This window comes from Euleptes europaea, chromosome 6 (genome assembly GCF_029931775.1).
Source record: "Euleptes europaea isolate rEulEur1 chromosome 6, rEulEur1.hap1, whole genome shotgun sequence".
In the NCBI taxonomy this organism is placed as follows: Eukaryota; Metazoa; Chordata; class Lepidosauria; order Squamata; family Sphaerodactylidae; genus Euleptes; species Euleptes europaea.
In genome coordinates, this window is record NC_079317.1 from 74703072 (window position 1) to 74718631 (window position 15560).

A 15560-nucleotide genomic window follows, 5' to 3' on the forward strand; every position below is an offset into this window, starting at 1 on the left:
TAAATACCCGGCCGGCGGACCAGACTGAGCACCTCGGTTGGTAGCGCTGGCCGGGGTGGAGAGGCTGGAGAGCCGGGCCCTGATTGGCCCATTCAAAAAATAGGCGGGACCGGAAAGGGCGCGCGGCGACGGGCCATCCGGTCGCCTCCCTCCGGTTCCCCCCGCCACCACGAGGACCCTGGAACCCGCTCGGAGCCGCTCCCCCCCACCACTCCAGCAGACGAACGGCCAGCCGAGCCCAGTCACCCGGCGCGGCTCCGCAAACTCCGGATCCCCAACAGTAGGGATCCCCGCTTATCAACGAACCAGTTCTCTTCTTTCCCTCAAATTCAAAAATGTTATCTGTTTGAATCTGATTACCTCCAATATCAGTAAGAGCTGTCAAACAATGCAGAACTTGCCTTGTATTACTTTATCACGCCTAGGGATTCGATCTGAACCAATAAGAACAGAAGAGAGGCTGCCTATTTACTAAAATGAAACAAAAATACTGGTAGATATCTGAGGAAGTGGGCTGTGACCCGTTGAAAGCTCATGTTGAAATAAAGGTTAGTTTTTAAGATGCTACTGAATTTATGTTTTATTCCGCGATGACAAACATGCACACCCCTTTGCAATTGTCTATTTACCACTAACTTGTTCAATGAAGACAATGTAAAGAAACAGCTGTTTCCTGTATCATCTTCATATTGTTTCTCATAAAAATAACTCATTTCTGGGGCCATAAAAATACGGAACTATACAATTTGCTTTAGTAACGAGAAAGTGAACGAATGTAATTTAAATGCCTATTTGGTAGAAGAACTAGTTCTCATACTAGTTCTCATTTATGACAATGTACTTCTTGTTCATCTTGACTTTGATAGTGTGTTTAGATTTTCTTTGCTTGTGGTGACTGTGCTTAACGTTTTAGTAGGCATCATACCATTGGCAGACATTTTCCGCAGGAAGTTGTACAGTGTAAACAAAGGGAAAGCAATTTTCCTTTAGGAACTTTACTGATGCGCAATGGGCGTTTGTGGCTTTTTTAACAATCCACCTCAACAAAGCACAACCATGGTTATTCTGTGTCATTAAAAGTGTCTTGTCACGAAACACAAGTAAACAAAGGTTTCCTTTTCAAATGGACAACAGAGATGAAGTTTGTGTTTTGTCTGTTTAATAAACCAGGGAAGAAATGAAATCACTCCAGGAGGCCTTTACAAAACAGCTTAATGAGGCAGCTGAGAAGGCAGAAAAACAGCAGGCTACAGTGAGTGACTCTATCCTTTCTTTCTTATTATTTTCTTCCACCTTTCCTTTACCTCGCTCATTTGTAAATGAGTTGATAGTGTAAATATATTTGCATTAATACAGTGATTGGTATGTATTGCACACATTTCATATGCAGGGTTATTTCAAACATTTGTGGGAACAAATAATCCCATTGTGGTTTTGCTTAAGAATGGAAAGTACCTTGCGGTTATTAATGAATCTAAAGTTCAAGAAACATTGTTTTCCACATATTATACCAAGGTTTTCATCACTTCCTTTTAGGGAATCAGGGATCATCATAACTAAAGTTATGGAGGAGAGGAGATGTTGTGTGACATTGAATTAACCCAATAACCTCTCCCTCCCATCCATCCTGATGGCTGTTTTTGTTCAGAGTTAAACTGATTAGAAGGAAGGAAATCTGAGCCCTCAGACTAGGGTGGCTAACTATGCAGTATGTGACAGAGCTCACTACAGTACTTAAGACCTTAATGTATTGCATTATATCTACTTGTGTGATACTTAGGCCTAGATTAATCTGGTTGGTTGGGGAGTTGTATGGTAAGTAGATGAGACAAACTTGCAGCTGGGGGCTAGGCCTTTTTTCCCTGCAAAATTTCTGTTACAAGAAGGAATGTTGCAAGGCAGTGCCATTGGCATACAAAATATGTCTCCAACAAGCATAACTCAATGATGCCTAGTTATCAGATAGTATTCTTTCTTAAACCAACACTGATATGATACTGAATTCTGACCTGGATGGCCCTGTCTAGCCTGAACTCATCAGATCTCAGAAGCTAAGCAGGGTTGGCCCTGGTTAGTACTGAGATGGGAGACCACCAAGGAGGTCCAAGATTGCTATGCAGAGGCAGGCAGTGTCAAACCACCTCTGAACGTCTCTTGCCTTGAAACCCTTACAGGGTTGCTATAACTGGGCTGCAATTTGACCGCTCTTTCCACCATCACCATCATGATCTAGATTTGGAGATCATGTGCACATTGCTTCCATGTACTCTTTTTCTTCATAAATGTTTTATTAAAGGAAAAAAGAGAACAAAAAACAACATACAATCCCATACGTACAGTGTGTCATGCCCTCCAAAGCAAACTGTATATTTACAGACTTAACAACAGCTGAGCAATAATATGTCATTATTAAAAACCTGCATTATAAAAATGTTTCCTGTTTTAAATCAGAAAATCATTCTAGACTAGACAATAGCGTAACTCCTCAATAAATATTTGCTTGTTTTTTTATCACTGTTTATCTTACATTAAGGTTAATCGAATTATACTCTGTTAATTCCTTATTCTAATAAACCACCTATATAAGCTTCCAGGTACTCTTAAATATTGTGATCCTTGAAATCTTTTATGAAGAATTTCAAACTGAACCTGAAGATTGCAACTCCATATCTGACAGCAAAATGGTCAGAAGTACTTTGTTTGTTATTATTAAAAGTATCATTAACACTGTAAGGCATTCAGGGAAGTTCACATTCTTTTTCTCCCCCTTTTCACAGTAGCCTGGTGACATAGATCTGGCTGAAAGATAATGACTGGTTCAAACACACTCATTGAGTTTCATGGTACTGTAGGAATTGAAATACACCTATTTTATTTATTTATTTAAAACATTTATTAGCTACTTTTCTCCCTTGCAAGGTGGGTTACAGTTCTGACATTGTAATGACTGCAATAGTATGGCCAGTGGTCTTCAGTCTGTGTGTCATTACTCATGAGCCATGAGGGTCATGAGCACCTGCTGGGTCACAAGCCTCTGGAGTACTGCCATTTTGAATGCTGGGGTTCGCAACATGGCCAAGGATCAAAGCCACACTGTCATGTAGGTTCTAGCCAAGGAGCTTCAGGGGCTGAAAATATGGGTCCCAGTGGGCAGTGGCAGAAATAGACTAGTGCTGCACTGCTTCTGCCCAGTAGGCACTAATTTGTGGCTCATTGAAGCCACACAATTATTATCATAATTCTGTCTTAAGTAACTCAAAGCCTTTCTTATTAATCATTTCAGTAATACTTCAAACAACTCTTATGGTAGGGGAAAACTGTTATCTCTATAAGATGCATAGTTGCAGGTTGGATTAATTGGGCTGAGAAATGGTGATTTGCCTAAGGTCACTGAGTGAGTTGATGGTTGTCTTGATATCATGGAGTTTCTAGTTCCTTCCATTTGGAAGGCTTTGCTCCTTACACAAATACCTATTATCCCTTTCCTTTTCCTTAGTTGTATATATTAGTATACGGAAATATCTAGTAATGAAACAGACAGGCTTAAGTGATATGTCTTCCACCCTGTACACATATTTCCACTAACTCTCTTAAATGGGCCTTAGAAAGTTTGGAGTAAATTAAGCCAATTTTCTCTCTCTGGAATCTAACAAGTTTAGATTGAAGAAATGAAAACAAACAATGGTTCCTTTTACATTCCAGTTTCCTTAAATCAATTGAAAATCAGAGCCGTACTTTTTTGTCTCAGTCTTCTAAATGACCAACAGTTGATTTCTTTAATGATTTACTCTGAAGAGTCCAAAAGTAAATGACATGTTTCATAAGAAATCATTTTTTTAAAAAAAACCTCTGATTACACTGTTTTCCCACAAAATGGCTCCGTTCCAGCATACCTGAGAAACTACATTTTCCCATTTGTGCCATCCATAAACCACTATACATCTAAGGTTGCCAACTGCCAGGTAGTAGCAGGAGATCTCCTGCTAATTCTACTGATCTCCAGCCGATAGAGATCAGATAACCTGGAGAAAAATGGCCGCCTTGGCAATTGAACTCTATGGCATTCAAGTCCCTCCCCTCCCCAAACCCCGCTCTCTTCAGGCTCTGCCCCCAAAATATCCTGCCGGTTGAGAAGAGGGACCTGGCAACCCTATATACATCACAAACATTAACGGAACATAAACACATGGCTGCTCCACAACTAAGAAATTCCCTCCCCTTAAAGGAGATTATATTAATTCATAAAGGTTATCAACAGCTAAATGGGACTTCCATGTTCAGAGACAGTATAACTCTGTACACCAGTGGCTGGAGAGACAAACATTTGGGGACAACTGTCTCATCCCCACTCTGCCATGGAAGCTAACTGGGAAGGGTTGCCAAGCTGGAATATGCCCTGAGCAGGAGCTTTTGAGAGCATCATCATAATTTCTGCAGGTGGTGTTGATGCATCGTGTGACTACCAGTTTGGGGGATTGCTAGATAGTCACAAAATGCAACAATGTCACTTTCAGAAGTTACATCGATGTGTGTGTAATGTTGCTTTCTTCCCTCTATTTTCCCTTTCTGCTTTTTAATTACTGACTTCTGCATGTACTTCCTGTATGTGGATGTTACAGTAGAAGTGGTCCTTAGGTTCATCTTTAGTCAAACGATTAAAATGGAAACTGTTGACAGTATTTTTTAAAAATTAAAAGAATGATATAGTCAAATTTGTAAAGATAAGAATGCTATTACTGACAATGGATCTTCTTTCCTGTACATTTTCCTTGTCAATTGAAGGTTTAATGTTTCCTTGCGCTCCGCAGGGCATATTCAGCTTTGCCTTCAACAGGGTTTTGCGGTCATTTTATTCAGCTCAGTGGAACAGACTTTTCTATTGATTGACTTTGGTGTAGGTTTGAGGGAAGTCAGCATTACATGACAACCCTTATGAAAACAAGACTGATAGGCCCTTTTATAACCTTAGCTAATTAGGAATAATGCAATCAATCACCATCTTACCATATGTTACTCAATAGAAAAATTAACATTGATTATTTTAAGTGAACAGGGAGCACCTGCCTGAAAGTACTGACTTCAGCAAGGAAGTGAATCGTGTAAAACAAACAAACAAACAAACAAACAAACAAGCAAGCAAGCTGTATTTAAGAAAACCAAACAATGAAGGAAGTCAAATGACAAACCAAAGTACAGAAATGTCAGTTGCTCAGATTTGGCACTAGAAGAAGGAGAAGGAGGAAGAGGGTTGGTTTTTATATGCCGACTTTCTGTACCACTTAAAGAAGAATCAAACTGGCTTACCGTCTCCTTCCCTTCCACTCCCCACAACAGATATGAGATGCACTTTAACTTCGGCCCCATAACTTCGGACCCCCTGACCCAATCTTAACAAAACTTGAGGGTTCTTGCAAGAAGGGTCCCCTCAAGCTACACTGAAGGTTTGGGGCCTTTACCTCCAAAAATGCCCCCCTGAGCCGTGGAAAGCCACGACTGTGCTGTAAATGGAATAAAGATGCACATTAAGGATGGGGGGACCCCTTCCGGGCCCCATAGCTTTGGACCCCCTGACCCAATCTTCACAAAATGTGGGGGTTCTTGCAAGAAGGGTCCCCTCAAGCTACACTGAAATTTTGGGACCTCTACCTCCAAACATGCCCCCATTGGAGCCGTGGAAAAGCGTGAATGTGTTTTTAATGGCTTTTAAAGGCCGATTTTTTTTCTCGAACTCCGAACTTAGGGCCAAATTCCACAGATCCGAATTGGGGGAGTTCAGACTTTGGCATTTCCCGAATAAAAATGGGCCGAATCTGAATTTTACCAATTTTTTTTCAACAGCCCTAGCTTCCACTTTTGTGCTGCAGTGCAGGTCAGGAGTGGGTCACTTGGTGTCAGACTCCAGGACCTCGTTGCATCTCACTAATAATAAACTTCGCTCTAGATGTTGCAGAGAGTTTTAAAAAGTTTTATTTAGAAAGCAAACGAGTTCAGTGGTCTATACAACTCAAGGTTAGAATGGCGACGGCGATTTTACAGATCAGCTTTATAGGATGCACACACTAGAATTGTTTACATGTAAGGGCTTTGAAATGCAAAACATCAGAGTTCTCTCAAACTTCAAGAGAGAGAGGGTTCCGGCAAAATCACACCTTGAGATCAGAGTAGATTTACAATAGGAAGGCTACTTTGAAATGGAGACATCGGAGCCTCTGGCTATAGCACCTCTCTCCCAAACTGAAGAGACTTTCCCACGGGACCAAAAGGTGGTGGTGGGGAAACATGGAGCTTGCTATCCAGGGCTTGACTGCATGCCCTCGCTGACACTTGGCAAGGGAGAAGAGACACATGGAAGAAATGTACTACTCCCCCCCCCCCAAAGGTTTTCTCCTTGCTTTCCTCCCAACCATGTTTGTAATGGTAACATGTAGTAAATTTCTGGGGCTACTACAAATAATTTACATTGATGAACATATTGCCATGGTATGGCAATACTGTTACACAATTTGCAGAACAATTCTAAGCATGTGCAATCCTTGCTGTGAGCCGGCCAATGGATTAGTGGGCAATTTCTTGCCATTCCAAACCACCTGGCAACCCTAGTTCCATCACAGATTATTTATCTTCAAAATGTTCATTGTTTTGTCTGAACTGACTAGGTGATACATGCCCCTAAATGCTGCAGGAAATGGGTTGGAGGAACAGAGAGAGAGAGCCTTACTTTCCTTCTTGTCTAGTAGACCTGGCCTCCCCCAACAGCATCTTGGCTCCTGGGTATCAGGGGACCTTCAGGAACAGCATGAGAGGCAAACTGTGGGTCTGCAGCAGGAAGAGGGAATTGCTGAAAATTACCTCACCCTTCCATTAGCAGAAAAGTTCATCTGGATCCAACCCACAGAGCTTAGAAGGATGTAACTCTTTTAATAATTGCACTGTAAATATCTTAATATGCCAGCTGTATGTTATTAATGTTTACAAAATCAAAAATTAAAGAAAAAAACCCCAATCAGTTTAGAGCTCCACATTCCTTTAATTGGGTGTGAAAGTTCACAATCGTCTTCTTCCTGACAATTTGATTTACAATTTCATCACTGATGTTTGATTCATGAGACACGACTGCCCAAGATGTGAATTTCATCTACTATCTAAAAGACATGATTGCTGATTGCAGTTTCTGGTGCGACATTAATCTTATCCCATATGGTTGACATAAAACTTCTGTCTTTTTCAGGCTAATAATTTGTTTGAAATGCATACATATTTGGGGACATGATTGAAATCTCTTTGATTGTCCTCTCTAGAAATAGCTGCCAAGGGACAGTCATCTAAAAATTGTAGTTCATTGATTCTAAATAGGTGCTATATGGCCCCCCAGAGCAATTTACAAACCTTGGGGGCATTCAGAATTTTTGGACAAATGGTATTTTAGGCAGCTCCTTTCCTCCACTTGCACTGGCCAGAAATGACCAGCAAAAAGAATTATTTTACTCACACCTTCTTGATTTCTCTTCCAAGCTTTAAAAAGTAGCACACAGCAAATAAGAATCAAATCTAGCATTAAGGTGTTGGTTGATGGCCATTTGGCTCAAGGGCATCCTTGAGTTCATGCCTGCTATGTGTGTATCATATGCATGCATCATAAATATACCTATATAAAGCTGACTTGTCTGGGCTGCTGTTTTTATGTCATATACAAGGTCATTATCACATAGGCCATTTTATTTTCAATCCCTTTCCTAGTAAACCCTGGAGTGTGGGTCTTTTCAGTTTAGAAAAAAAAGACAAGGGGCAGGGGAGCATGATAAAGGTTCATAAATTGTACACTGGATAGACAAAATGGGTTGAGAGGGATTTTTCTCCTCCTATAATATGAGAACTCAGGGACACCCTATGAAACTGATGGGCAATAATTTCAAGAAGGATAAATAAAACTACATCTTCATTAAATGAGTAATTAAATTGTCGAATGCACCTTCGGGCATATAGTGATGGTTGCCGAGCACCGGCAGCCAAAGGGAGATGTTGGGGGCATGGACAATGAATTCAGCATCATGCCAATTCCACAACATCACTTCTGGCACAAACCCAGGAGTGATGACACTGTGTTGGTACAATGCTCTAGGATTCTCTGTGGTACACCATATGAAACTCTATGGTAAACCAGAAAATTTTGAATGAATCCTGGAGAGTCACCCTGATGTTGCAGTGTGTCAGTTTCAGGTTTATGCTGGAAGTGACATGATGACATGATGTTTCAGCTTCCCCCCACCCAAAGTTTTACTCCTGCTACTCCATTGAGCAGCAGCAGGAGAGGTGGGTCTTGGAGCTGGAGACCTGGCCACCCTACTGCTAGTATAGATGGCAGGTTCATTGAGAATATGTTCCTCAAAGGCCTCCAGTCATGATGAAGGAAGTGAATGTTCACATCCAGAGGCAGTAAATAACTAATTGCCTCTATTTCCTCCTTGTTGGCCTTTCAGAGGAATTGGTTGGCTATTGTATGAAAGAGGATGCTGGACAAGAAGGAGCACCAGTCTGATACAGCAGGGCACTGCTGATGTTCTTAAATCATTTTTTTTCCTTGCTATTAACCTGTTCCAATCATGACCTCCTTGTGGTCAAGACATCCCTTTAAGTTGTTCATTTGGCCACAGTATGGGCCCACTCTTCATAATGGCAGCTCCAGCATTACAGAACTCCCTCCCCAAGGAAGTGAGAAGGACTCATATGCTGTTCACCTTCCCTGAGAAATGTAAGACCATTGTTTTTAGGTGGATATTTTGCAGTTAATTTTGTAAAGAAAATATTATTTTGAGTTGGGGTTTACTTCTCTTTAACAATATTTTAGTTTTCTGTTACCTGTGAGTCAGGGGTTTTTGAGACACTATGGTGGGTGGGAAAGGTGGAATATAAATATTTAAATTACTAACTATATAAAGACATTTGAAAATAATGTTGTATACTTCATAGCTGATAATGGATTAAAGGTTAAGAACCACCGCTCTATTTCCTTAGCCACTTAGAATATAAATATTTAAATTACTAACTATATAAAGACATTTGAAAATAATGTTGTGCACTTCACAGCTGATAATGGATTAAAGGTTAAGAACCACCACTCTATTTCCTTAGCCACTTAGAAATCCTAGGTCTACAGAGAAGTATACCCCATTTTATTTAGTAGGGCTTACTCTTAGGAAATGTTGTTAGGATAGGACTATAATGACCTTAGTTGTAGCTTGTACCCTTTTCAAGTTAAATACATTACAATCTGTCTTAAATATCATATTTATTTTCATAGTAATGTCATAAAAGGTGTGCAGAGGCATAGTGACATTATTGCAATAAAAAAGAGTTAGTGTAAGGACATGCCTCTACTTGTCTCCATTAGTTACCAAAAAGAGTTGAGAAACACCCTTTTCTTCTATCATTTCTCATGAAACTTCTTCATCTTGAGAATAAATCTGTCTGGACTACTAAATTAGGAATCGATTTCAGAATGCAGTTTTCATAAAAAATGTGTCACTACCCACATAACACCCTTTCTACGTGTTCACCTCCATGCAATTGTCCTGATAGTTGGAGAAAATACAGGAATTTCTGAACAGCCTATGGTCATGTGTTTGATTGACCATGCCAACCCCATGTCTCTGAATGTCTATTCCATTATGGTGGTCAGTCTGAAGGACACATGGAAAAACACAGCCCTGTACAGATGACATTACACATGTTGAATTTAATGTGTGTAAAGGGGAAACAAGCATAAATACACAGGCCCTAGCCCTTTGCTTAACTGGTGGTGCCTATATGCACAGGAAGTGTACATGCACAGGCTCTATCCAGGTGATCAGGAATATTTTTTGGGGGAGGGGAAACTACGCTCCTGATCATGGAGGGAAACCCTATGCATACATACTTTTTTATGGGTATATACGATCATGAGCCAGTGATCATGCATAAGTGTATTCATTTTCATTCCTCTCACCCATACACACAGTGTGGACCATTCATAGTTCTAACAATAATATGATTTTATACCTGAAGGGAGGGGAACTTTGAGACACATTCTTCCTTCCCTACCGGCATCTGCTTCTCTCCTCTTGCTTGCCCCATGTGTCCTTATCATTTCTTTTCCACCCAACACTTCTGTCTTCACTGCTTACTTGTACCTCCCCAACCCTGTCACCACTGCTTGCTTGCTTTCCCCACCCTCTTGTCGGTGTCATGTCCCTCCTTTCAACATTCCTCCTTTAGAAATGCCTGGTTCTATGGTGGTTTTGAGCAAACCTATAACGTCAACTGTGATTTGGGGGGGGGGAACTCTGCAAAAATTTCAGGTGCTTTATTGTCCCACAATTTTTTTCTATTTCATTTCAATTTCTAAAGATTGTTTCATAAAATTAAACACTTTGAGTTAATAATACATTAGTAGGGTTGCCATACCGCTCCACTAGAGAGGGAGGATCCCCCACATTTGGCTCCTTCCTCCTAGAGTTGAAATGAATCCTAGTCCCCACATCACCAGAAGTGATGTCATCATGTTTACAACAACATGAGGACATTGGTATTTGGGCAAAACCTCTGTGGTAATAACAGTTTTCACCATAGAGTTTTTGCTGAAATACCAGGTGATCCCCACATCATCAGCAACGTGATGACTTCACTTCTTGCAAGTGTCAGAAGTGATGTCAAACTCGTCACTGATGACCTAGGGGCTTGGTCTTAGTTTGACACTGGCAAGTCCGCCCACACCCTCCCTACCAATTGACACTGGCAGCCCTAAATATTAGGAAAGCTCTGCAGTTTCAAAGGTGTGCTAAATGTTTTTAGTTTTTTTTTTCCAGGTAATTTTCCTTAGAAATAATGCCGAAGAGTATGTGTATACTTTATTGATTTATAATCTGGGAGTGGGTTTCCCTTCTCAGATGGTGCGGCTGATATTGTAATCTTTTTTTTAAAAGTAATTTTTAATCTTTATAAAAATTTAATTAATTATAATCTGTGATGTGGAACGTATTATGATATGCTACAATGGCTTCCATGGAAGTGGTTGAATTTTGTTGAAGCGGGATAAATGGACAACCACAGTCATGACATAATAGGCACGATCCTTTGGATGTGCTAAAAATGGCGTATCAACAGTTTTCAGTGTCTTCTGTTTTTCCTTGAATTTAAACAATATACGGGAAGTTCATGCTGTCCTGATCCACCACCTTCCTGCTCTGCTTGTAGCAAGTACCCGAGAGATGGTGGGAATCAGTGTTTGTGTGAGAGAGGACTTGAATCCCCTAGCATGAACCCTTACGATCATTCAGGCAGAATTCTGCCACCACTGAACCTTATCTGCTGTTCATCCTTCCTGTTGGTGGTTTGAGTCATGCCTATGTGCATGAGAGGTTACTCATTCCCCTGCCCTGACTCTCTAGCCCAGTCATGTACTTTGGTCTATATGTGGATAAATTGCTAGGCATTTGGGTAAGCACTTCGATAACAGTCTGAGATCTGTAAAGAGGGGAAACAATATAAACAAACCAGCTCATATCTCTGTTAACTAGGATCACAGATACAAAGGAAAATGATATCAGAGCAATAGCACAAGTGTTACAGAAAACTAAGAAACAAATCAAAATGTGAGGCTAGTTCAGTTCTACAAGTCAGTGGTTTTACTTTGACATTCCTTTCAGAGGAATGGGCACAAGTAAAGTTGGAACAGAGGCTGGTCAGTGTAGATGTCACTTATGTTCTCTCCATTCCCTGGTTCTGGGCTTGTGCGCCTTGCACAGAATGTGCTAAAACTTTTAACTCTTTGTTAGACATCTGGTTTTTTTTCTGTTTTAGCTATCTTGACATGGGGGCTGAGTCCCCATGTTTGCCGCCATTCTGTCCTAATCCAATCATAACAAGTTGCACATCTTTTGCTCTTTTATTAACCTAACTCAGATGATCAAAAGCAATCTGTCCTGCCTCTTCTTGGCAGGTGAGCAAATGGTTATTTTTATTCTATCCGTTCAACACCATAAACGGGAAACATCTCTTTTGTGCCAGTAACAAAAGGGTTTTATGACCCGGTTCTCACCAGAGTGTGTAATTTATCTGGGTCAAGGCCCTCTTCTGTGTTAATTGGGACACACTGCATTTCTTTATCAGAATCCAAGCCATATTGTCTTTAAATTTTTCCATTAAAATAATTTCCCCATAAAGCCTTGAATGTGTTTGAATATAAAAATTTAAGCAGCACTCAGTTTCCCCTCCTAATCAGATATTCAGTCCAAGTATTCGTTGCTGTTGGGACATAAAATTAACATGAGGTACTTAACCAAATTTCTTACTAAATATAAGTCAGAATAAACATGCAAAAATCAGATCTCGTTCTGTTTAAGATACCAGATAATTTTCCATAAAGTTTTCAGATTCTCTTTTTTCTAAAAAAAACCTCACATCATTGACTGGACACTAAGGAACACAGTGTCTATCTATCTCTATTAGTCATAATGGCAAAACAAAATCTCAGAGACAGACCACGCAGGTGTACAAGGCCAGAACACAGAATGGCAACTGAAGGGAGTGTACTGGCCCTGACCCCCATTTGTGACTCCATGTGCTCCTTAACTATGCACTCTTGTCTCATTTGTGCATAGCACCAACATATACAGAATGTGGAAAATCCATTGCCACGATCAGGAATGCTGTTTTCAGATATTTCTCGCCACAAGGACGGAACCTTTATATTCATGAAGGTGTTGTAATCAGATGAGGTGAACACGTATACGCAGGAGAAGGTCCAGCATACTCATTAACAAGGAGAGAGTAGGGTGAGCATTTTCAGGCCCATTTCTGATCGACTTATATGTGTTGATGATCCCACACATGCTTATCTTGCTTACACAGGGGAGTATGCTTTGAAACACCAATTGGGGGGGGGGGGGGCAGCAGGGGAAGTGAAGGGTATCACTTTCACAGACTGCTTTTGGGCTCCACAAAAGAATATGTCCACTTGTGCACTTTGGAAAACAGGAAACTTGACTCACGGAGCTGTGGTCTGATCCAGCAGGAGTATTTTTTTTTGTTCATACCACAAGATTCCTTAACTATTTGATAACCTCTCCATGCTATAGTCTCTGCTACTGCTCATTGGAACCAATCATGCAGGGCAGATGTGGGCTTTGCGATTAATACAGGAGTGGCAAGTCTATAGCGGATGCTCCTGGAATAGGGTTGCCAACCTCCAGGTACTAGCTGGAGATCTCCTGCTATTACAACTGATCTTCAGCCAATAGAGATCAGTTCACCTGGAAAAAATGGCCCCTCGGCAATTGGACCTGGCAACCCTATCCTGGAGTCATATTGCATGACTTCCGTCAGTGTGGCTGCTTTTGCATAATCACCATAGTTCTTCATCAGCAAGGCTAACAATAACACAATGATAGATAGGGTTGCCAACCTCCAGGTACTAGTTGGAGATCTCCTGCTATTACAACTGATCTCCAGCCAATAGAGATCAGTTCACCTGGAGAAAATGGCCGCCTCGGCAATTAGACTCTATGGCATTGAAGTCCCGCCCCTCCCCAAACACCACCCTCCTCAGACTGGACCCCAAAAACCTCCTGCCAGTGATGAAGAAGGACCTGGCAACCCTATCCTGGAGTCATATTGCATAACTTCTATCAGTGTGGCTGCTTTTGCATAATCACCATAGTTCTTCCTCAGCAAGGCTACATGTGCTGCTGGGTTGTTTGGCAGTGTCATTTGATTATCAAATTGATGAGCCGGCTGAGCACAGCTCAGTGGTCAAAGCTGTAAGCATTATATGCACGACGCACAATGTGTTCCTTTCATTTGAGCAAGGTTGAAGGAGATGGTGTTAGGCTTGTGCTGGCTTTCAGCCTATTGATCAGTATAGATCAGAATGGAGATGTCAGCTTTAAGAAACAAAAACAGGATGCTTGTGGGAAATCTGTTAAGTGGCTTAGGGACTTCGACATTAGAAGGAAATTATAAATAACAACTGTTCATATTTATAATTACACCAAAAGGTCATTAGTATGTAGGAGACTGAAAATGAAGTTACTTCACCCACTTAAGATTTGATTCATGCATCATTGTTATGTGCCCAAGAGCAGCGTAATATAAGGCTCAGTACTCTCAAGCCACACACGATTCCATACAGCCTTCCATTTAGCACTTTCCGTACATCATAAAACATCTTGACATTGAGGCAACTGCTTTGGGGCACAAAATAGACAAGCAAAAGTAGTAACAGTTGGATTGGTGTCTATTTTGATGTTAAAAGCCAAGCAATATCAATCTGTTTTCTGTGGCTGTCTTTAGGCTAGTTTCATTATTCAAGCTGTAATAACTCTCCAGCACTTCCATGTTCACAGACTGAACATGTTGCAAGATGTGGATTAGGGCCGTGCACCTTTTTCACAATATTTGTGTTTGTGTGTGTGTGTGTGTGGGGGGGGTTCGGGTTTAATAAACAAGGAAAATTCTGAAAAATCCTAAAAAAGCTGATTGTAAGGGATTCAGCTATTTTGAATAATTATTTTTGAATAATAATGCTGACTTCTGAGACGGCAGGCGGCAGGGATCTGACTCAGCCATCAGGTAAGTGGGAGGGGAGGATGACAGCAGGCCCAAATAATGTTGAAAGAAATCAGCATTATTTGGGATCAGCTTTTTTGGCTCTTTTTTTATTGCCACCATTTGTTTTACTGGTAACCTGTTTTTTCCAGTTTGGCTTTAGCTGAATACACACCAATAATTGGGACCCAGTGTACTCTGAGGGGAATTCTGGAAAAAAAGGCATAGACATAGGGTTGTCAGGTCCCTGTTTGCCACGGGCGGGAGGTTTTTGGAGTGGAGCCTGAGGAGGTCAGGGTTTGGGGAGGGGAGGGACTTCAATGCCATAGAGTTCAATTGCCAAAGCTGCCATTTTCTCCAGGAGAACTGATCTCTATTGGCTGGAGATCAGTTGTAATAGCAGGAGATCTCCAGCTAGTACCTGGAGGTTGGCAACCCTACATAGACATAGCTTGCTGAGAGTTGTCTCAGAACCCCAGAAAGAAGACTCAAGACCCAAATATATGAGTTTTCATGGTTTTTAGTGATGATTGATTTGCACAGCCTGCTGCAATTACTTTCCTCTCCCTTTCAGTGAACTGTTGGCAGCCTGATAGGCTACCAGTTTTAGGGCAGTCCAGTCCAGTTCAAAATTGAGCTCTTGTGTTGCTATGCCTCTGTTCTTCTTACCTACACAGAAGAAATGTGCCAAGAGGAGCAAAGCATCATCAAGATCCTCCCCTAGTTGGGTTCCAATAGTGCTGCTCAGCTAACTAGAGAGTTCATTTACCACGCCCCCGGATCTGATCAGTCCTGAGCAGCTGAGAATCTCCCTTCATCTTTAGAAGCCTCTGTATGCCTACCAATTTATCCATAGACTTTTCAACAGAACTAGGGCTGTTGAAAAAAAAATCGGTAAAATTCGGATTTGGCAAAATTTGGCCTCTTTTGATTTAGGCCGTGCCGAAGTCCGAACTCCCCCGCTTCGGATCCCTGAAATT

At 41.2% G+C, this 15560-nt stretch overlaps 1 protein-coding gene across 4 annotated transcripts in view; it reads left to right on the forward strand.

The window, feature by feature from the left end:
* Positions 1-15560, forward strand: part of LUZP2 (leucine zipper protein 2) — a 426207-nt gene that overhangs the window by 207068 nt on the left and 203579 nt on the right. For all 4 annotated transcript variants that reach the window (XM_056850997.1, XM_056850998.1, XM_056850995.1 and 1 more), the window contains exon 4: positions 1171-1252. In XM_056850997.1, the coding sequence (XP_056706975.1) occupies positions 1171-1252 (82 nt within the window). The remainder of the gene's footprint in view (positions 1-1170; positions 1253-15560) is intronic.